At 38.7% G+C, this 23,590-nt stretch overlaps 1 protein-coding gene across 1 annotated transcript in view; it reads right to left on the bottom strand.

Moving 5' to 3' along the window:
- Positions 1-713: 713 nt before the first annotated feature.
- The window catches only part of LOC137070425 (astrotactin-2-like), a 620,747-nt gene continuing 597,870 nt past the window's right edge, over positions 714-23,590 (bottom strand). Inside the window, exons 21-23 of the mRNA XM_067437549.1 lie at positions 11,770-11,870; positions 6,692-6,875; positions 714-1,794 (exon numbers count right to left, since the gene is read on the bottom strand). Of these exons, the coding sequence (XP_067293650.1) occupies positions 1,557-1,794; positions 6,692-6,875; positions 11,770-11,870 (523 nt within the window). The 3' untranslated portion in view covers positions 714-1,556. The remainder of the gene's footprint in view (positions 1,795-6,691; positions 6,876-11,769; positions 11,871-23,590) is intronic.

The raw sequence follows: 23,590 nt of genomic DNA, 5'->3' as shown, positions 1-23,590 counted from the left end.
GAGGTTATCTACTTACTCTTTAACATATGTCACATATGAGCCTAGCTCCTGGAACGCTCGGTTTTATGGGTGTGCCGCATTGAAGACTTGGAAGGAAATGTCCACTGCTGTGGTTGGATAACAGATTTGCAGATTTGCATTAACCGTCTCATTACTTACATTCATCAAAATTATTTTGTTTGTGTGTGTGTGTGTGTGTGTGTGTGTGTGTGTGTGTGTGTGTGTGTGTGTGTGTGTGTGTGTGTGTGTGTGTGTGTGTGTGTGTGTGTGTGTGTGTGTGTGTGTGTGTGTGTGTGTGTGTGTGTGTGTGTGTGTGTGTGTGTGTGTGTGTGTGTGTGTGTGTGTGTGTGTGTGTGTGTGTGTGTGTGTGTGTGTGTGTGTGTGTGTGTGTTTAGCAAATGAAAGAAACTCAACCAGGTTTGGAACAACATGAGGGTGAGTAAGAGATGACAGAATTGAAATTTTTAGGTGAACTATCCCTTTAAGGAAATCAAGGAACTTGTATATATTTAGTTTTTTTTCCATCATTGTACAGGTTCTGCAACAGATGTTGTGTTCTACAATATAGGGGTGTCTTAGAGATTGCCAGCGAGGTAGAGTAATAGGTTTATATTTTTTAATATTTAATTGATTCTTCACATATTTTAGATAAAACTGAGAAAACTTCTTGAGATTCTATATACATATTTAATAGACCCACAGTCCCCCCACCCTCCACACACAAAAATCATATTCACTTATTACATACTGCATTTACAATTGTATGTACAATAGCATAGTTAACTATCACAATGAATATATCATGGAATATAGCAACTTACTTACCGAAAATGTGTTGAGGCGAAGATTTGTTCAAATGCACACTTTTCCCAGACAATCATTTACAGAATAGCTCTGCACTATGCTTTCTTTTGTACCACAAGCCTTTGCCAAATACATTAGATGATTCACTTTGATGAAATCTATTGGTCTGATTGGCCAGCAGTACCCCTTTCATTTCTTTGGACCCTGTAAAGGAACATTCTTTCGGCTAAATATATTATGTGTGACAGACAGGACTATACTTGTTCTCAAAAGCATTTTCTGTGACCCTGACAATATTCTTAGTCAGTTATATCAAATAATAGTGGCAAAACTATAAAAAAGATGAATAGACTTGATGTCCAAAGGGGGGCTGAATAGAAAAGAAGGGAAACCACCGAGAGATCGTGTTCTCGTCTTACTTGGCTAGGTATTCCAAGAGATATGTTTGCAAAAATGAGGATCAGGGAACCTGGTTTGGAGTTCTGCAGCACCATGCAGTTGAATTCTTACATTCATAAATAGTCCTTCCATAGTGATGTCCTTGCAAGAGAAACAATACAAATAATCATAAATCAATCCTTCTTATCTGAGGCTCTCTGCATTTGGAAAACTCAAAAAAATAAAATAAAATAAAAATTCCTTCGAAAAAAAAAACCTTCAAGAAACAATGAAACCTCCTCTCACAGTCTCAAAGTCTTTTGGATTTAGAAAAGAACAGCCACGCTGGAGACCATAAGAAAGAAGGTCAAGTCTCATCGTAATTTTGACTTTCCGTATATGTTGCGTTGCACTGATATGACTTTCTCCAGACAGGCCAGCCGGGTTTCGTGAAGTGAACTGTGCCATAGAGTGCCACCGGGTCTCGTGTCATCACTGCGACACAGCATGTACGGCACGCTCTCGGTTCGGCTCTGGATGAAGCCACTGCGGAGCAGCGAGCGGCAGAACAGACTGATCCGATCCGTTCGTCTCAGGATCAAATGGGCCTTCCTGTGGGGGCAGACAGAGAGCTGTAAGCGTGGGTGTGTATCGAGTTCAAGCCAGGCTCATTGAAAATACATTTCTGCAGAACCTGAAAAGCATTGCTCAACGTATTTCAGGATTTGCAGAAATTTAGGCAGACTCACGTATTTGTGATGAGCCTAGGATGGTCATTTTCATGCATTGCTGCAGCCTCTCATGATCAAGTTGGTGTAATTGTCCAGAGATTAAAAGACTTTTAAAATCATTGTCAGTACGGTATCTAACATGCAGATAACCGTCTGATTAGGATGGAACAAGAAAACCATCAAAAAGGAATTGGTTGCTTATAAAGGCCATTTCACTTCAGATTGACCTTTGTGTGACATGTTCAGTTTAGGGTTTCAAATGTCAAAACAGAATAAAAGGCCAAAGAAAATAACATCCAGGATTATTTTAACCTTAAATGGGGTCATGTTTTAACATGTAACATGTCATTGTGTTATAAAAAACATCCTGTAAGTTTCAGAACTCTAAACAGCCTTGTTAGTCCAAATGCTGAATCCAAGCTTTGTCACATTTTAATGTCATTGTGTGACGAAGGACCATCTCTGCAGAATCACATCAACGCCCCCTTTTACTTCATCATATTTTTAGACTTAGAAAACGTTAATGTCCTCAGAGAGGCGATTTGTTATGGGGTACAGACATATTAACACATAATCCACAATACAAACATTATCCACATGCACAATATCATAAATAAAAAATAAATACAAAAATACTTCACATATGTTCTCCAGTCATACCCTCCCCATACCTTGTTTGATTGGGTTATTGCGATTGGAATGAAATAAGTGTTTAGCTCGGTTTGTTCTAACCTTGGGGTGTCTATATCTATGACCAGAAGGGAAAAGCTTGAACTTCACTGAAAGTGGATGGGTTGTATCCATGCAAACCTTGTCTGCCTTCTGTGCCAATCTCATCAGATATAGTTGGTACAGGTCTACTTGTTCTTTACCAATGATTTTTCCACAGGTTTTACCAATCTTCCCCAATTTATTCCTACGGGTGATTTTTGTATACAGATCTGTCCTTGGCTGCAACCTTATATTCCACAGAACTAGATCTAAATATAATGCTAATCAACACATTTAATGACTAGTTAAAATATCAACAGCTGTAATAGTAAAATTTAGAAAAACATTTTTGAGAGAATTCCACATTTATTATTTATTTAGTGTGCAAATATGTTAGCCTCAAAGTCTCAAAGGAAAAATAATAAAACTTTACAAAACCTGAATGTAATTTATACTTTTAATTTATACTGTACATACAGTATATATCATATAATAAAATCCCATTATTGACAACATTTTATTTTATTTCTTATAATGAAAACAATGGGATTGGTGGTAAAAAAGCAACAAAGATTTTCATGAGGAAATAAAAAAACAGTCCATTATAAAATTGTCTGCTTGGCAATTATATTTCCTTTTTATCTTTAACTCGCAATATGATCTAATTGTGTTTTGAAGGAATTTTTATGAAGCATGTGCCCGTTTTAGGCCAAGCATTACTTATGGCTCCACAAATATTTAATCCTAATGCAAAGCCTGTGTTGATATGCATAAAGATTATTGGATCCTTACAAAAAGGGAAAATGAACTGTAATTGGTGGTGCCTGTTTCATTCTCCAGCTAGCTCTGCCAGAGAACAGATTACACAAACATTTACATAGAGTTTAGGATGGCAACCTTCTGATGGCCCCAGCAGAGCAGAGCTCAAACCCAGGGGCCTGTGTAAGGGACTCTGCACACTTCCTCTTCGTGTTATGCTTGAAAATATACAGGCTGTTCCATAAAAACCTACAAATTCTCAAACAACACTCGCATAGCCTCTGCAATCAGAAATAACTTCATTTTTCTAAGTGATTTTTGTGATCAACAATTGAGAATTTCTTTGTTTTTCAATCAAAAACGTGACCCAGATTTTAGAGTGAAGTCAGTTCTTCTCAAGTTTATTCAGGTGTAGTTTCCCTTGTTCCCAATAAGTGCACATAACTGTATTGAATGTGCACATGTAGTTTACTTCTTAAAATCTTAAAAGTACATCTAGCATAAAATATAATATTAATTAAATAAAAGGCCACTTAAGTGTACTAAAGTTCATTACTTTCATTACCCTTTCATTACTCTTAACACACTTCAGTACATTTTTTAATAGTGCACTCTGTAATTTAGTAAAATTAAAGGTTTTACATTTTAAAGCACTTTTGATATTACACTTAAAGTACATATATTTTATATTTAACAAATTGCAACTTCATTACAAATGTGTAATTATGAATATAAAGGATTATATGACATATACTGTAAGTTTCATTATAAATGACATTGGAGTGTATTTTAATTTACCACAAATGCTTTTACATTTAGCAACTCACTATGCAGGTGCTGGTCTTATAATTAGAATATCATCAAAAAGTTGATTTATTTCACTAATTCCTTCCAAAATGTGAAACGTTTATATTAAATCCATTACACAGACTGATATATTTCAAATGTTTATTTCTTTTAATTTTGATGATTATAACTGACAACTAAGGAAAATCCCAAATTCAGTATCTCAGAAAATTATAATAGTACTTAAGACCAATAAAAATAAATGATTTTTATAAATCTTGGCCACCTGAAAAGTATGAACATGTAAAAGTATGAGCATGTACACCAACAGATGACATGACACCCCAAACCATCAGTGACTGTGGAAACTTTACACTGGACATCAAGCAATGTGGATTGTGTGCCTCTCCTCTTTTCCAGACTCTGGGACCCTGATTTCCAAAGGAAATGCAAAATTTACATTCATCAGAGAACATAACTTTGGACCACTCAGAAGAAGTCCCGTCCTTTTTTTTATCTTTAGCCCAGGAATGGAACGTGACAGCTGAAACCCATGTCTTGCATACGCCTGTGCACTGTAAAAAATTATTGTTGGTTTTTGTTGGTTTAACTTAAAAAAGTAAGTAACTTGGTTGCCTTAAAATTTTGAGTTTATTGAAATTAAATATTTGAGTTGATACAATGAAGGACATTTGTTTAATAAATAGAAACTCAAAATATTATTGTATCTAAACCACATAAAAAATTTGATAAATCATAAAAATAGCACTATTTGGCATGTTTCACTACGTCATCAGAAATAAAACACACAAAATTACCCAATATGCTTACAGAATCTTTTAATAATATTTTAATAAAGATTGTTGAATCTCAAAAGATGTTCATTGAATTAACTCAAAATTTTTATTTTAATGAACGCAAAATTTTAAGGCAACCGGGTAACTTTTTTTCTCAATAATTTTTTACAGTGTGCATAGTGGTTCTTGAAGCACTGACTCCAGCTGCAGTCCACTTTTTGAATCTTCCCCACATCTTTGAATGTTTTTTTTTTTTTTTTTTTTCACAATCCTGTCCAGGGTGCGGTTATCCCTATTGCTTGTACACTTCCTTCCCTTCACCTCTCTATTAATGTGCTTGGACACAGAGCTCTGAGAACAGCCAGCCTCTTTTGAAATGACCTTTTGTGTCTTGTGCAAGGTGTCAATTGTAGTCATCATGTCAATGGTCATCTTTTGGACAACTGTCAAGTCAGCAGTCTTTCAGTGATAGTGTAGCCTACAGAACTAGACTCAGAGACCATGTAAAGGCCTTTGCCGGTGTGTTGAGTTCATTAGCTGATGAGAGTGTGGCACCAGGTCTCTTCAATATTGAACCTTTTCACAATATTCTAATTTTCCGAGATACTGAATTTGGGATTTTAATTAGTTTTCAGGTATAATCATAAAAATTAAAAGAAAGGAACATTTGAAATCTATCAGCCTGTGTGTAATGAATGAATACAATATACAAGTTTTACTTTTTGAATAGAATTAGTGAAATAAATCAACATTTTTATGATATTCTAATTATATGATCAGCACCTATATAATTTTAAATATTTAAAGTACTTAAACTCCACAAGTGGATGAAAAAATAACTTAGCTACAGTTCAGTTAAATGCATGGAATATACATGAAAAATAAAGTAATATTTTACAGTGTCCTTCTTACATATGTTACATGCACTGTAAAAAAAAGGCAAATTTTGAACTTTTGAAGTACAATCGACTTGGATGTTTAAGTTATTTCAACTTAAATTATGTTAAACTGACTTTAAAAAAATGAGTTACATCTTGTATAGCTAATAAAAAAAAGTTTAACATTTCTTAACTTATTTTGATGAGTTAAAACAATGTAAAAACATATGTTGTCATAACTTATTGAATATATAATGTTGTACAGTGTGTAGTTACTGTATTAATAACTATAAATGATGCATCATTACATGCAACTAACTAGGGTTCCTAACTGCAAGTAGTTACTTACTACTCTGTAACATGTACACCTTAAAATAAAGTGAAAACTTTTAATGTAATTGCAAATAATACGTCCGAAGACATTACGCTCACTTAAGTACATTATTTTAAAGTATATTAGTGCACTTCTTTTTCACAAGGGTCATCCCCATCAACATGCTCCTCTAATGGTTAAAATTCACAAAGGCTGCGTTCACACTGAAGCTGAATGTGATCTGGTTTCCTAACTCAGACCTGTTAAATGGATGATATAGTGAACAGCCTGAAGAAAAATGAATCTATTTGATTTTTACACCACATCTTTTTGTGAAATGTTTAGCTTTAAAAGTGTGCAATCTTGCTTTAAATATCTCTGGTCTTTAAATGTCTCGGCTCTTGACTTTTGAAACAAATTAAACCATAAAAAAAAATCTGATTAAAAATAATTAGATTGTTCTTAGTAAAGGGTGGGAGATGAAGGTTAGGCTCTGAGAGAATTAAAGCGGCAGCATTGATTGGTCATCCTCACCTGGGTCCAAGTTCATCCTCACTTCTCCACACAAAGTCTCCAAACTTCTCGTAGTGGGAGTTGTAGTGATGCTGTACACGATAGAGCAGTGGAGGGGAAATCTCCATCAGGGTGTTGTAGGCCGTCTGCTGCTCCTTTCCGCTGGTGTAGCCATTATATAGGTTGTACACTTTGTCTGCGATCTCTGTTTAAGGGGAAAGAAGGTCTGACATCCAAAATCTGAACTGTCTGTATTCTATGGACGCTTGTTTCTGCCACTATATACAAAAATGTTGCTGTCTTAAATTTTAAAGTACAGTCAACTTAAATGTCATTTCAACTGACTTGCATATATTGTGGCTTATATTGATGAGTTAAAGCAATGTAAACGCATATTGTCATGACTTATTGATCATATATTTTGTACAGTTGTAACTTTTTATCTCACAATTTTTATCAGATATAGTGATTTTTTTTTTTCTTACAATTTTGTTTATATTTCACAATTCTGACTATAAAAAATTGAGCTTGTATATCTTGTAATTGTGAGACAATATTTGCAATTACTTTTTGTGGTTTTTGATTCCTTTGCAGAAACAAAGCTTCCATAAGTATTTCACAGAACAGAAATTCTAAAATCTGCTTGTCTTTTTAGTTGTTTTTCATCTTTGGTGACAAATTAAATGAAATGAAAATGAATTAAATGAAATGAAATGAAAATGAAAATAGCTAAAATTATTATTAAAGGAGTACTTCAGCGCTGGGAAGATGAATCTGTATTTAAACTGGGTCATCAATGTAGTAGAAATGTGAAATTATTTTTTGAATTTGGTGCTTTCTATACTGAGAAAAGACAGAAAATGTATTATTGTCTCATGGGGATGAAAGACAACAATTCCCAGAATGCTTTGCTGCCCTGTGCAGCCACTCCCAAAGCCACCGCTACTGAATCACTTTTACTTTCCCACCACCGCGTTCATCTTCATAAAATCAGTTCAGTTAGAGAACAGACACTACATTTAAAAACTGAACGTGTCTGGTCAATAGGGCATTTCAGAATGTTTGTAAACAATCGTGACCAAGATACTTCCGGGTGGCAGAACGCGAGCGGCTTCTGCTGACAAACTGAAGAGATCCAGCCAGCTACTGTAAACAGTTACATAGTTAAGAACATTGTTGTTGATTAAAGTTGAAACTATGACGAAAACGTGTTGTGTTTGGGGTTACGCCGTCAGATATACAGCAAAAGGTGTAGGATTGTATCGATTTCCTTCAGAAAAAAGTAAATATATCCAGCAAAACCTGTGGGTGAGGAGGCTAAAGCGAGTGGACGTCGTCAAAAGTGGCGCTACAGAGAAGTATTCTCAAAACGGCCCATCTACAAAATCATAGCAGAGAATAATTATCTTCAGCTGGGGAAATTCGAGACTAATATTAGTCAAACATTAGATCTATTTTAAAGATCATCACCGCGAGTTTAGTTTGAGTGAATGCCTAAAGTTAGCGGAGTAGCGCTAGTCTACAGCACACTATCCTTTTGACCGTCAGAAGCTCACGTCTGTGCTATCTAATCCGACTCAGAGCAACAGAAAAAGATCATAACCTTTTTAATTAGATAACAGGGAAATAGACCATCTACGATAGCCTAACGTATTGTAAGTCAAACAGCAGCAGTCACTAAAATAACTACTCAATGGTAGGCTGAGGCTCATTTAAAAATGATGGTATTAGACTAGCGCTACATCTACTGTAGCAAGGTTAGGCATTTCATGTATTGCTATCTCCTGAATTAGTTAATCAGTCCCTCAATAATCATGTTAACTATGTCTGAATCCCAAGCGATTTACTAGCATTGCCATAAAAACGCTTCGGCTTTTGCCACCCGGAAGATCGTTTATTACTGTTTTGACAGTAATTCACAGTGAATTGCCGTATATATTTTGATTTAGCCGCTGAGGAAGTGTCACCACACACGCAGCAGGAGTCAGATTACACATATCGTGATGAGCTGAATGAGCTCTGATGATGAGAGCTGAGGTAAACGTGTCCATGCTCGCGGCAATAGTTCTCAGCGTGTGTTCAGCCAGGCGCATTTTCAGTTCATGCCTTTGGAAGATTAACTTTCATAGGAGTTAACTATGATAAAATACTCCCTTTGCTCCGCCGGCTGCACCGTTTCCATGAATGCCTGAGCCGAGCTGAGCTGTGCGTGTGACCCCACTCCCCATGTGTGGGTTGAAAACATGCGGAAATAGCTCCTTCTGCTGGATGTAGTCTTTAGCGTCTGGCCAAACATTTTAACGATGACGCAAATCGACGATATTTGCATCACCAGAGTAATTTTTCCAAATAAACTGCATAAATCTCTCATCTCAGGGGGATATGAGAGGGGGGAGCATGATCATTCAAATATACTCCAGGGTTTCTACTGATACAAAGTCATATGCTAATCGCTGAAGTAACCCTTTAAATCCATCAGCCAGCAGCCATATCGCCCTGTAGCCCAAGACTGGTTTCCCAAGACTGGTTTCCCACTGAAGCGAGCCTGGTCAGTAACTGGATGCGAGACCAAATGGGAAAACCAGGTAGCTGCTGGTAGAGGTGTTAATGAGGCCAGCAGGGGGCGCTCACCCTGGGGTCTGTGTGGGTCCTAACACCCCAGCATAGTGATGGGGACCATGTACTGTCAAAGAGCACCGTCTTTCGGATGAGATGTTAAACCGAGGTCCCGACTCTTTGTGGTCGTTAAAAATCCCAGGATGTCGTTCGATAAAGAGTAGGGGTGTAACCCCGGTATCCTGGCCAAATTTGCCCACTGGCCGCTGTCCATCATGGCCTCCTAATCATCCCCCTCTCCTGATTGGCTTCATCACTTTGTCTCCTCTCCACCAATCTGCTGGTGTGTGGTGAGCGTTCTGGCGCAATATGGCTGCCGTCGCATCATCCAGGTGGATGCTGCACACTAGTGGTGGTGGAGATTCCCCTTTCTATGTAAAGCGCTTTGAGTGCCTAGAAAAGCGCTATATAAATGTAATGAATTAAATGCAGTTGAACTTTAGAGTTTAGGTTAGGGGGTCTTAACTACTATGGTATGGGTAATTTTATAGGTAAAGTTAGGGACAGGAGTGGTGGTGTGGGTCATTTTAAGGGTAAAGTTAGAGACAGGTGTGGTGGTGTGGGTCAGTTTAAGGGTGTTAGGGACAGGTGTGGTGGTGTGAGTCAGTTTAAGGGTAAATTTAGGGACAGGTGTGGTGGTCTGGGTCAGTTTAAGGGTAAAGTTAGAGAAAGGTGTGGTGGTGTGGGTCAGTTTAATGGAAAAGTTAGGGACAGGTGTGGTGGTGTGGGTCAGTTTAAGGGTAGAGTTAGGGACAGGTGTGGTGGTGTGGGTCAGTTTAAGGGTAGAGTTAGGGACAGGTGTGGTGGTGTGGGTCAGTTTAAGGGTAGAGTTAGGGTCAGGTGTGGTGGTGTGGGTCAGTTTAAGGGTAAAGTTAGGGACAGGTGTGGTGGTGTGGGTCAGTTTAAGGGTAGAGTTAGGGACAGGTGTGGTGGTGTGGGTCAGTTTAAGGGTAAAGTTAGGGACAGGTGTGGTGGTGTGGGTCAGTTTAAGGGTAAAGTTAGGGACAGGTGTGGTGGTGTGGGTCAGTTTAAGGGTAAAGTTAGAGAAAGGTGTGGTGGTGTGGGTCAGTTTAATGGTAAAGTTAGGGACAGGTGTGGTGGTGTGGGTCAGTTTAAGGGTAGAGTTAGGGACAGGTGTGGTGGTGTGGGTCAGTTTAAGGGTAGAGTTAGGGACAGGTGTGGTGGTGTGGGTCAGTTTAAGGGTAGAGTTAGGGTCAGGTGTGGTGGTGTGGGTCAGTTTAAGGGTAAAGTTAGGGACAGGTGTGGTGGTGTGGGTCAGTTTAAGGGTAGAGTTAGGGACAGGTGTGGTGGTGTGGGTCAGTTTAAGGGTAAAGTTAGGGACAGGTGTGGTGGTGTGGGTCAGTTTAAGGGTAAAGTTAGGGACAGGTGTGGTGGTGTGGGTCAGTTTAAGGGTAAAGTTAGGGACAGGTGTGGTGGTGTGGGTCAGTTTAAGGGTAGAGTTAGGGACAGATGTGGTGGTGTGGGTCAGTTTAAGGGTAGAGTTAGGGACAGGTGTGGTGGTGTGGGTCAGTTTAAGGGTAGAGTTAGGGACAGGTGTGGTGGTGTGGGTCAGTTTAAGGGTAGAGTTAGGGACAGGTGTGGTGGTGTGGGTCAGTTTAAGGGTAGAGTTAGGGACAGGTGTGGTGGTGTGGGTCAGTTTAAGGGTAGAGTTAGGGACAGGTGTGGCGGTGTGGGTCATTTTAAGGGTAAAGTTAGGGACAGGTGTGGTGGTGTGGGTCAGTTTAAGGGTAGAGTTAGGGACAGGTGTGGTGGTGTGGGTCAGTTTAAGGGTAAAGTTAGGGACAGGTGTGGTGGTATGGGTCAGTTTAAGGGTAGAGTTAGGGACAGGTGTGGTGGTGTGGGTCAGTTTAAGGGTAAAGTTAGGGACAGATGTGGTGGTGTGGGTCAGTTTAAGGGTAGAGTTAGGGACAGATGTGGTGGTGTGGGTCAGTTTAAGGGTAGAGTTAGGGACAGGTGTGGTGGTGTGGGTAAGAGTTGGGCTTAGGGTTAGGGTGTATATTAGATTTATAAGTCATTACAGCTTAAATTACATTAAACAACTTAAAAAAATAGTTGAATCTTGTAAAAACCTATATGTTTTTTTTGTAAAATGTTTTACAGTGTAACTGAAGTACACTACCAACACACTTTAAAAATTTTGTTTTCACAAGAGAATCAGAACTAAATAAGATATTTCCTAATGTGCTTTAATCGTTTCAACACATTTTATGAGTTTTACTTTTCCTTGTCTTTGAGTGAACTTTCTTTCACTTTGATATCGATTTTGAGTGTCCTACTTCCCTGTGATTCATTCTGCCGCCAGACCTGTGAATTCTGCTGGAGTAAAACCGTCTAGCCACTATGGATGACGAAATGGTAAACAGACAGGCCATGAAGAGCTGCCACCTCAGATGGGTGCGATGATGACATGTCACTCTCTTCATTCACACATGTGAATGGAGTGAAGGAGAATGGCTCTTTACCTTCTGCTTTGCTGTCATCCACCATCGGACAGGACGTGCGGACGGTCACAAAACTCGCTTCCGATCGACTACCACGGCTGTCCACGGCATAAAGAGTGAACCTAGAAGAGACGTGAGGAAAATAATGTTTCAGTGTGTTGCCTAACCTCTGTTTTTAAGCTGCATGTAACTGAAACATTTACATGGGGCATTTACACAAACAAATAGACCAAAGTAAGCCAAATAACTTTGAGCTTAGCCAACATAAACACGGAACCGTACGACAAAATCATTAAAGCCGAAAGGTGTCCCTGAAAGAGTTTCTGGAGTTCTTGTTTATGAGCCACAGACCTCTAAAAACACGCAGGCAGGGATTCCAGTGGATTCTGTTACATTAGGAAATTGCGTGCGTGACGAGCAAAAAAACGCAAGAAAAAAAAACAGTCATTACAGCTAATAGCAGCTTAAATGGGACTCCCACTTCCTCTAATGACGGAGTTCCGTTTGGCAAATACAAAACACATTAAAGCGGCTGCTCAGCGTTTTCTCAGACCACCCAGCACAAGCTGCACTAAACAGCCCTGGCTCTGCTGATAATGACACACAGGTCATTAAGGTGACTGGTTAAAGGCACAATATCTTAGATTTTAAGATTCAAATATCCAAAACCCACTAGAACAATGTTACATAATTTGTTGACTAGTGTACTTACGTTATTCCAAAAGTTTCTTGCAATGTTTAAATCCAAAGAAATAAGCAATTTTAACTAGTGCATCGCCTGTCATTGGTGTCATATTTGCACCATTTACCCTTGATGGGAACACCAAAGATGCTTTAAATACACTCGAAATAATGTATTGGTTTGAGTAGAGCTAACTCAAATTGAACAAATGAGTTACAACTAATAAACTGCTATGAGTATTATTTAGTAATCTGAATTGTTTGTAATTGTTTATTGTTTTGAGTTTGTTTATTTTAATTTAGACACACTTAAATTTAACTTCAACTGGGATTTCTATGTCCCAGCATGCTTTGCCATGACACTCAAAAGGAGGGTAAATGCTAAAATGAAGTGCTATGTTTTTTTTGTTTTTTTTTGTATGTGTGTATGTGCACGTTAACTGGGTGGTTTTGTAGTGTTTAATATGTTGTTATGTTGGTTTAAAATAGTTTCTATTATGTTGATTTTTGTAGGGTTTCCATCATGTGTGGAGCGGAGCGTGAGCTTAGTTTGAGAACAGATTTATGTTAAATGTTTTATTTTGCTGTACTCATTCAAGTGCTATGCAATGCTAATTCTATCAAAGCATTGTGTCACCAATTAGCAAGGTAGAATTTACTGAATTAGCTAGTAAAAGCTAGCCAAGTTTCCATTACCAGCTTATTCGGGTTTACAGTGTATTAAGTATTGCATAAGACAGACAAGAAACACTTTGGATGTACATTTATCAAAACACTCAAACAGATCACTGTTATACAGCTCAACACGGGTAGTCTTATTGTTTGAACTGCTTGTTTGCTTGATTTACCATGTTTTTACCATGCCTTTGAGACAATACTTTAGTGTACTTAGTTCAGTTGTCAGGGCACTGTTCAGGGAGTGAGACCACTTATGTCCTAATCAGTGCCCTGACTAGTGAACTAGGGAGCTGATTGAGACGCAGGGATAGTGTTTTTGGATTCCTTCCCATCAGCTGTGGAGGTCAAAGGTCAAGAGTCAAGACTACAACTTTCATGATTCCACGCTCATTATTGCATCATTTGTTTGCATATTGTGCCTGTCACACTCGGGTCTAAAGAAGATGATGAAGAGGTTAAGGTACCTAATTGTAAATACAAAGTTTATTATCAAAGACGGCAGGGTGCGCAACAGTGCACTTAAACACAGACAACACCAGACAATTAATGAAAAACAAGCAGGGACTTAAATACACAGATCATTAACTAAAATGACAAACAGCTGTGATAAATATGATCAGTGTCCATGGTGACCGATTGTGGCGGGAAAACAGAACAAAGCAAGACATGTGACCAATGAAAACAACTGATAGTTCATGAAAACCAACACAAACAGAATGTGGTTTTGACAGTGCCTATGTCTAGTTATTATTTTTAGACAATATTTATTGTGCAAGTCTAAAAAATATTTTCTTTGCACCACAAGTAATATAATTTAGTTGGCATGTGCCCAAGTGTCAGACTTCTCACCGGAGAAAGTGTAAAAGTATATTATTTCTTTTATTTTGACAATCGCTTGCTTTTGCGTTTTTAACAAAACTGACCAATATCTAAATGTCTTAAACAGAACAATAATAACCAATATCTTTATCTATATCAATACCGACCAATATTTAAATGTCTTAAAAAGGATCTAAACTGTAAAATATAATTAGTTAGTCTTACTTAAAATACAAACCGACTGCCTTAAAAAAATAAAAATAAAGGCGTATATGTTGTACTGACAAATGCTTAGTTACTATAGTCACTTACATCTACTAACTAAAAAAAGTATTTTAGAGTTCACTTGAAAAATTACTTTATTACATTATTTATTGTTACCATTGTTGTGTTTTGATGCTGAATGTTGAAGTCTGTGTGTGACTCAAGCATGACCAATTACAAGATATTGTCACAAATACAATTTTAAATCATTATTGATATGTAAAATAGACTGGTTAGTGATTTAGTTAGAAGTTATGTCACCTTTTAAAAGCAATTAATTTATTACTTCCCATCCTTTCCTTTGAATCCAAATAACTGTGATTTCTTATTGCACTGCTGCATCAATAAGAAAATAAGTGCAATAATATACACTGACCTAAAGGATTATTAGGAACACCATACTAATACTGTGTTTGACCCCCTTTCGCCTTCAGAACTGCCTTAATTCTACGTGGCATTGATTCAACAAGGTGCTGAAAGCATTCTTTAGAAATGTTGGCCCATATTGATAGGAGAGCATCTTGCAAATGATTGGCACTAAGGGGCCTAAAGTGTGCCAAGAAAACATCCCCCACACCATTACACCACCACCACCAGCCTGCACAGTGGTAACGAGGCATGATGGATCCATGTTCTCATTCTGTTTACGCCAAATTCTGACTCTACCATCTGAATGTCTCAACAGAAATCGAGACTCATCAGAACAGGCAACATTTGTCCTCAACTGTCCAATTTTAGTGGACTTGTGCCACTTGTCGCCTCTTTTCCCTATTTGTAGTGGAGATGAGTGGTGCCGGTGGGGTCTTCTGCTGTTGTAGCCCATCCGCCTCAAGGTTGTGTGTGTTGTGGCTTCACAAATGCTTTGCTGCAGACCTCGGTTGTAACGAGTGATTATTTCAGATAATTGCATTAATGAGAAATTGAACAGATGTTCCTAATAATCCTTTAGGTGAGTGTAAATTAAGCTCCAATTGACCAACCAAAGGAGACACTGATCACAATAATGGTAATTAAACATTTTAAGAAATTCAACATCAATTTATCAAGTAAGCTTGATAATATTCTTTCAAAATGGTCAGTTGTATTGACAATTCAACATTCCTTGAAATGCCTCCATTGTAGTCATTGTAGTTTTCTTTAGGGAACGAACACATCACAATATCCCTCATTTAAATAATTCCCACCCAAGGCATATGCAAAACAAAGGGGCGGGGCCTGGTTGAGTTAGTTAAACAAAAAAATGTGTTTATTTGAAAATGGACAAAAACCAGCAATTTAGTTATTTTAACCCAGTGATTGGGTTGTTTTAAGCAAATATTAACCCATTTACTGGGTTAAAACAACCCGATTTGCTCAGTTTGTCCATTTTAAATCTAACTTTCAATCAGAAGGAGTGGTCCTATTTATGAGGCCGCTCTTTCTGAAAACCACAATGCACTCTGATTGGTTAGCTGGACCAATGTTTTGTGATTGGCCAAGGGCTTCGAGCATCGAGCATAGCTGGGAAATTACAATAACTTGCATTTCAACACACTACAAGTTATTGTAATTTCCCAGCTATGCTCGAAGCCCTTGGTCAGTCACAAAACATTGGTCCAGCTGACCATTCAGAGTGCATTGTGGTTTTCAAAAGGAGCGGCCTCATTCAGACAAGAACTAAACAGAAGTAGTATTTCCCAAAAGCATCGTTAGCTAGCTACGGTCACAACTTCCATCATTATCTGCATAGTTTCCCAAAACCATAGTTCCAATGAACATTCGCAAACAACATCACAGACTGGAGTGGCTGGAACGACAGCTCTCAACCTGACAAAAGAAGAGAGCTTTCTGGTTTGCATGACGTGGATTTAATCAATCCTTGTAGTCAGTACAATCTATATCTTTTATTTCGAATACATACAAATGTAATTGATGTCTTTTAGTTAGTTAAGAGATTTTAAGCACCGTTTTTGAAGTGTGCATGTGCGTACATGCTCTATAGTATGTGAGAACAAGCAAAGCAAAATAACTGAGAAAAAGGAGAATTACTCCTCAGGTGCCATGTTTTTAATTTATAGCAAAAACATCTAGCATTAATTCGATCTCAAAATAACTCATTAAAATAAGTTATTACCTCACCACCCGTGTGACTTCATAAACTAACGTAGCTGAATGACAAATTTGCAACAGCATGGTTTTGAGAAACAGTTGATTTTCAGTGACCAGTTGATTTCTTCAATGATGCATTGTTTTACGGTAGTTCAGCAGTGAGTTACGTTATTGTGCAGGAGGCGCACTGAGCATTATTGACAGACTGGGAATAGAGGACAATGGAGAAATGTGGGGAAAATAATGAACATTCAAGCATGAAAACCTGTCCTAGAGCCCAAAAACAGCATCAAGGCTTAAAAAGGGCATAATATGGCCTCTTTAATGCCTTTGGATACTCATCTGTTAAATGTGGCTTACTCATAAAACCTCAGTATGGCTCCAAATTTTGGAACTGAACAGTATGTCAAGTGCACTGTAAACATACATTAAGTAGATTAAGTAAACTCTCCACGTTTATATGCAATGTGCCAGCATCAGATTAAATTGCAATGCACATTTTATATATTTATTAAAATTCCTCCATTACCAGAAATGGTGTTTTGCAGTCATACTGTAAACCAACATCATATGCATCTAACCCGAGACACCGGTTGCAGAAATTTGTTCATTCCAATTTTTCATCGCTGGTGCATCTGATGAAATGGATACGCTTTCTGACTATGCATAAGACAACGCGGACATGCCAGATATGTCTTTTCCCCTGCATCCAGGGAGACGTTTCTTTACACGGCAAGGTTTCAACACTTTGACTCTTCCTTTGTTTGGAAATCCATATTTCGATAACCACTAGCTGATTGTTTTGTTTGTAATACGGCCTGTTTATACATGGCTCACATAGTTTGCCTGATCTTGTTATTCATCGAAGGAGTGTGGCATTCCTTTCCGAAACCTCACCAAAAGACATCACTCCAAATGCAGGCCAGCCACCATCCGCTGCCAATCTCATCAGAACAACACTGGCTCGAACAATCACATTGTTTGAATTATGTGGTTGCGCGGTTGCCCAGTGGAGTGGGTTTTTTATATCAGACAATTTGTAGTTTGCTTTAAGGACTTCACAAGGGGAACTCTAGACTCGTTGGTGTTTTGGGTTGTTTAAGGTGTTGCAAAGATGCCAAAGGTATTTTTTTTGCTGAGGTGCTCCAAATCAGCTCTCACTCTACCTGAAGCAATTACATTGAAGAACCATTTTTGGTTCCCCAAATAAGCAAAATAACCATGTTTTTAGTGTGAAAAATATTAACTCTTTCCCCTCTATTTTTTAAATAGGTTGCTAGCATTAACAATAAGTTACCTAACCCACCACCAGCATTTTTGATAATTTTCATAAAAGTTTCATGGCTCCCAGAATATGTAGTTGTGTGAATATCTGAATATGCAATATATCATAAGAATGAGAAGAGCCTCTGCTTCTTCATGCAAAAAACTTCATGCATTTTTTTTAAACACTTTAAACAAATATATATTATAGTTTTATAATAAAGCAACATTTTGAGCAAAAGATAGAGAATATTGTGTTTTTGTCAAAGACAAATCTAGATGGGATTCAGAGATGGAGTAGATGGAGTCCATTAACACCCCCAAAGCTTCACAGTCCTAGAGCTCCTCCTGGGGCCCGTTTCATTCAGTGACATTAGGTAGTTTAGATTTATATGCTGCGGAATATTGATGATCATGTTATTTTACATGTGCATCTGTTTACATATGATATCGCTTGTTTCTGCTTCTTTTTCTGCTGTGTTAGATGTGTAATAGCGCCCCTACTGTATAAAAGTGAAAACATGGAAAGCTGTAAATGGCGAGGAAAGAGTTAATAGTCTAAAGGGATTTATATATAATGATAACTGTAGAGTTTTAATATTCGTCCAAATTTTTGGAAAATAGGGAAATCCACACCACAACTATAGCGATAAATGACAGAATTGTTCATCAGTGGTAGGAAAAGAGTTAATAGTCTAAAGGTCTATAAAGATAACTAAACAATTTTAATATTCGTCCTAATTTTATGAGAATAGGGAAGTCTACACCACAACTATAACGATAAATGACTCATAAATGATGGAAGTTTCCTGGGAAACAGTTAAAAGTGATATTGGTTGATGGAAATTTCTGTATAGACAATGATAACTATTCAGTTTTATTAATCATCCTAATTTTATGAGAATAGGGAAGTTCACCCTACAACTTTAATGATAAGGAAACAAAGGAATGATGTTACTGAAACAATAAAAGAGCAAATCAGAATCCATCCTTTATCCTTTTGAATCCATCTACCAATCATCATCAACAGTAGGTGACAAAATCGCAACATAAACTTAAAATAAACAGAATATTCTCATGTGCTGTGTGGACATATTGTTATTAGTATAGCTGTGATCTGGCTTTAAATAACCCTTTTCCACTGCAAAAAAACTTTTGTTCAATGGATGGTAAAAGTTATTTTTGGAACATCCGAAGCGAATAAAAAGCCTTTATCTTTAAGAGTGTAATCTGAATGGTGTGCAGCCCTTTACACTTCGAAACACCATTATTTTTTTGGGGGGGTGCTGTAGTTTTCTTCACAATACTTCATGTTTCTTATCTTTTCTTCTCTCTCTGGATGTCACATGCCATTTAAATCCAAGTCTGAGGAACTCTGCGAACAATTGGCAGTGATAAAGATCACCCAGGAGAACAAAGGCAAAGTGGTCTGGCTCATCGCTGGGAATGTCAAAACACGATGGCAAAACACATTCCCATTCGCCCCCCAGGAACGATTCTCTCTCTCTCTCTCTCTCTCTCTCTCTCTCTCTCTCTCTCTCTCTCTCTCTCTCTCTCTCTCTCTCTCTCTCTCTCTCTCTCTCTCTCTCTCTCTCTCCCTCCCTCCCTCCCTCCCTCCCTCCCTCTCCCCCTGTCCGGCTGACACGCTCTACATCTCTCTGTTTCTCACTCCTGTATGTCTGGCTTTTCTCAGCTCATGGCTGTTATGATTTCTGCACCTATAGTTCAGCCGTTAAATGAGTTGCTTTTGGCAAATCTGAGCACAGATTGAGACACTGCTGAGATCTTTTCTAAGACACGCAAGATAGATGGATAGCTGTTTTCCGTAGACATCAGCAAAAATTACCATTTGCTCACCATTTGCCATTTATTTAATCTCGAGAACAAACACATTTATTTCTATAGCACTTTATACAATAAAGATTGTTACAAAGCAGCTTCACATCATAATACAGGAAAGCAACAGTGTTAATGATTTAAAATTCATGAAAAAAAATAAATTTCAGTTGTAAAGCAACAAGCTCTACAGTGATTATTCAGCGCAATTCAGTTCAATGTGGATTCAGTTCTGTTCAATAACGTTGATGTTGCATTATTGATGTTGAATTCATTTTGAAAATGTAAAATTTTACAGGATATTAAGATAGGGTTTGCTAAATCACTGCTAGAAGTAATTTGGCTTTTAGGCGTTTATTTGGGGCTGATCTTGTTGGCCAAACATGTGGCTATTCCAACCCGATCTTATGATCTCACATAGTGCAAATCATTTGAATCCCAATCGTAATATCAGATTAGGAAACAGAAATCAGGTTTAATGGGAGCATTTGAAGATCTTGTAGCCAATGGTCTCATAATGGGTTGCCATCAAAGCATTAGCAGCCAAAAGAGACAACTCCTTCAGTTTGAAGGTTTTGTTTTCAACTCTTCCCACAAACTCTGAAATATACCAGAACAGCAATCAAACGCGAACAGAAGATGGATGTACCCAAGATATCGTTTCTGAATTGTTTTGGCCTTAAAACGAGCAAGTCTAGAGATTTGGACTCTGAACCTTGGAGAGCATATGCATAATTCAGGCATCTCATAATTCACGCCACAGTATGGGTCATACCAGGTTTATCATGCTTCGCTGTGTCAGTGGCCATGATTTATTCTACCCTCAAAGGATCGTTCTTTCAGGGTCTGTTCTCAAAGTTTCACCACTAACCTCCTCCCATGAGTCAACTATGCTACGCTGCCCATTTAGGTTGATTGTTAAGTGATTTTTCAAACATAACCTGTTTTGAGACTTGGGGCCAAATGTATAAACGTTGCATACGCACAAAAAAGGCATTGAAATATGCATATGCATTTTTCCACACATATGTCGGAAACTAGCCGTAAATATGTGAGCACCGTACGGACACTCTAGACCAGGGGTCTCCTTATTTAATTTGAGAGCTACTTTTTAAAAAATGAAAGAAGCTGAGAGCTACTTGTATTATATAACACTTAAAACATCTTAAATAATGTATATTAACTCTCAAAATGACAACAATCCAAACTGGAGGATTGGTTTACACCTGAAAAAGTTTTTATATACAATAAAAAATAATATAAATAATTCAGATTACTGTTCATTGAAAACCAGCACTTTTTGCAAATTATACTGTAGTTGTCAACAAATACATATTGATAGTGCATCTTACTCTGTTTTTGCTGTTTTTGTAGTGTTTTGTAGTGTTTTACCTGTTCAGTCCATTACCCGCAGGCATTTCTCCCGCGAGTCCCCGTGAACTTGAGTATAACGGCGCTCAACGTTACACTTTTTACCACAGCAACGCTAGCACAGTGCATTAGGACCACACATCTTTCGCCTAAATTCGTAAAGAAAAATGTCTCGGTTACATATGGTAACCCTCGTTCCCTGAAGGAGGGAACAGAGACATACGTCGGGACCAACAAATTGGATAACTTCTATGAGCCCTATCAGCTTCGAAATATAGAAAACAGGCCAATGAAGATTGGCGTGCGTGCTTTGCATATCGCACCTCGTGGCGCGGGTATAAAGCGGAAGCGATTACCACGCACTGTTGTTTTTGCAATGGGACATACCACTTCAGGGAACGAGGGTTACTATACGTAACCGAGACGTTCCCTTTCAGACGGTCACTTCGACGTACATCGGACTGACCAATGAATTGGGATCCCTATGGAAAACGCCACAGTTACTATCACTTTGAGCACCCTGCAAGAGCCTCTCAGACCCCGTCTGTACTAAGCGGGGAAATTCCTGCAAGGAGACTCACACTGCTGTTCCGCAAGACCCATTCAGCAGACTATTGGATAACGCTGGGAAAGCGTGCCCGGAGGCCGCTGCGGAAGCCACATCATGCCCAGAGGGAATTACCATGTGGAGAATACAGTTATGGACTGGCCGTGGGCAGTGCAACATACAGAAGTCCCAGGGGTGGCCCCAGCCATCTTAGGCAGGGGAGCAACACCAAAATGAGACGGCAATGCGGGCTATGCCGAGGGAAAGACACAGGCTTGCCGTAGGGAGCACTTTGGTCTTACCGACTATGGGACTGAGTACACGGGAAGATACCGGCTCTACACGTAGGCTATAGAATCTAGCGAACATGTTGGGTGTCGCCCAGCCCGCAGCTCTGCAAATATCTGTCAGCGAGGCGCCACGAGCCAGCGCCCAGGACGAGGCTACATCCCTGGTGGAGTGGGCTCTAATCCCTTATCTAGTCTCTAATCTAAGTGGGCAGGGCACGTCTCAGTGAGAACATGAACTATCCACAAACGCCACCTCAGCGTGCTCTAAGCCCAGACACGTGATGCAGCGATTGTGACCGTCAGTGGATGACAGGGAATGACCGCATCCATAAACACACGGGTGGAATGCCATCTTGAAAAAGATGCAACGTCACCCGTGTAGCTCTTTTTGTGAGAAAACTGCTCTTTTAGTGCTGAAGCACCCATGGATCGACCGCAGCAGGATACAGGGATGTAGTGCAACCTGTATCTGCACTCAGCAGAATGGAACACGCCCACCGAACCGACTGTGTATGTTGTGCCAATTGGTCAGTATCTTAGTTTTGCTGTGAAAACAACAGCTCTCTCAGCAGCAGTGAGATCGCGGTCGATTTCATAAACAGGCCGTCTGTTGCTTCATCAACGCCGTTCGGCTCTGAAGTGAATGACAACAGTGCGTGGCGATCTCTTCCCCTTTATACCCACGCCGCGGGGCGGGGTGCGATATGCAAAGCACGCACGCTAATGTTCATTGGCCCATTTTCTATATCTCAAAGCTGATAGGGGCTCCCAGAAGTGATCCCAATTCGTCAGTCAGTCCGACGTACGTCGAAGTGACCGACTGAAAGGGAACTCACTTTTCCCATTCTTCATGAAAATAGTATGTTTTGTTTTGTTGCTTGACTTTGTTTGCTTGACTTCTCTTTTCTCATTCTAATGCAATGTTCTCACGCTAATACTGTCTATTGATGTTCATATTTTTTGTTATGTTTTCTAATGTTGGTTGTTATTCTGTTATAATACTAGTGCAATTACATCGGCATGTTCAAAAATAAATAAAAAATAACAGTATATCAAATAAATATTTAATTTGGAATAAATACTAATGGTCAGATGGCTCAGTCTGTTGTGAATGGCCTACTCTGCTCTGATTGGTCAGATGGACAAGTCTGTTATTTTGTGATTGGCTCAGCGATTGTACAGACTTTATAGACAGTATCGGTGACATTGATTTAACACCAATTCCAGAGCAAGTCTCATTGATGACGAAACAAGGAAATAACTAATTTTTCAACCTGAACCTTGAGCAGGACATTTCTCAGTGATCTTACTCAGTTTGAGGTAAATCATGAGATGTTTCAACTGTAATTCCTCACCATCAGTATTAACGTGTGTGTGTGTGTGTGTGTGTGTGTGTGTGCGTGTGTGTGTGTGTGTGCTGTATCAATAACCACACATACATTAGCCCAGCACTAACGTGAATGACTGATATAAACATTAAAGTTTGCAAAACAAATATTGCTCCATCCTTCAGAGTAGTAAGAATGACAGACAGTCTGCATTAATAGACACAGGTTTAGGTAATACTGCAGCCCACAGCTGATTTACAGTTGTATTTCAGTAAGACAGTAATAACTTAAGCTGGTTAGTCAGAGACCTACAAAATATGAAACCCAATAAACACATTATGAAGCACAGCGTCTTCTCGACATGATGCTATCCAGTATCCACAGGAATCAGCTGCAGTATTTAAGGTGCTTCAAGGTTTCTCTGATGTCTTTGCGTACAATAAGTAGATGGGCAATTTGCTAATGTTTCGTTGGGATGTCACAAAAACGTGCAACATAACGGTATAATGCCAGACAGTAAGCGTCCAATGACACTGTACAAAGCTGTTGATATCCTGCACAGACAGACTGTAGCCTAATGACAACCATTTTCATGCTCTTCCCAATGTTGTGAAAAATATCATTGTTTTGGAAAGATATTTTAAGGAAACGGTAAGATATGCACTTTTAATTTTCAA

Source organism: Pseudorasbora parva, chromosome 3 (genome assembly GCF_024679245.1).
Source record: "Pseudorasbora parva isolate DD20220531a chromosome 3, ASM2467924v1, whole genome shotgun sequence".
NCBI lineage: Eukaryota > Metazoa > Chordata > Actinopteri > Cypriniformes > Gobionidae > Pseudorasbora > Pseudorasbora parva.
This window is presented reverse-complemented; position numbering and strand designations above follow the sequence as displayed.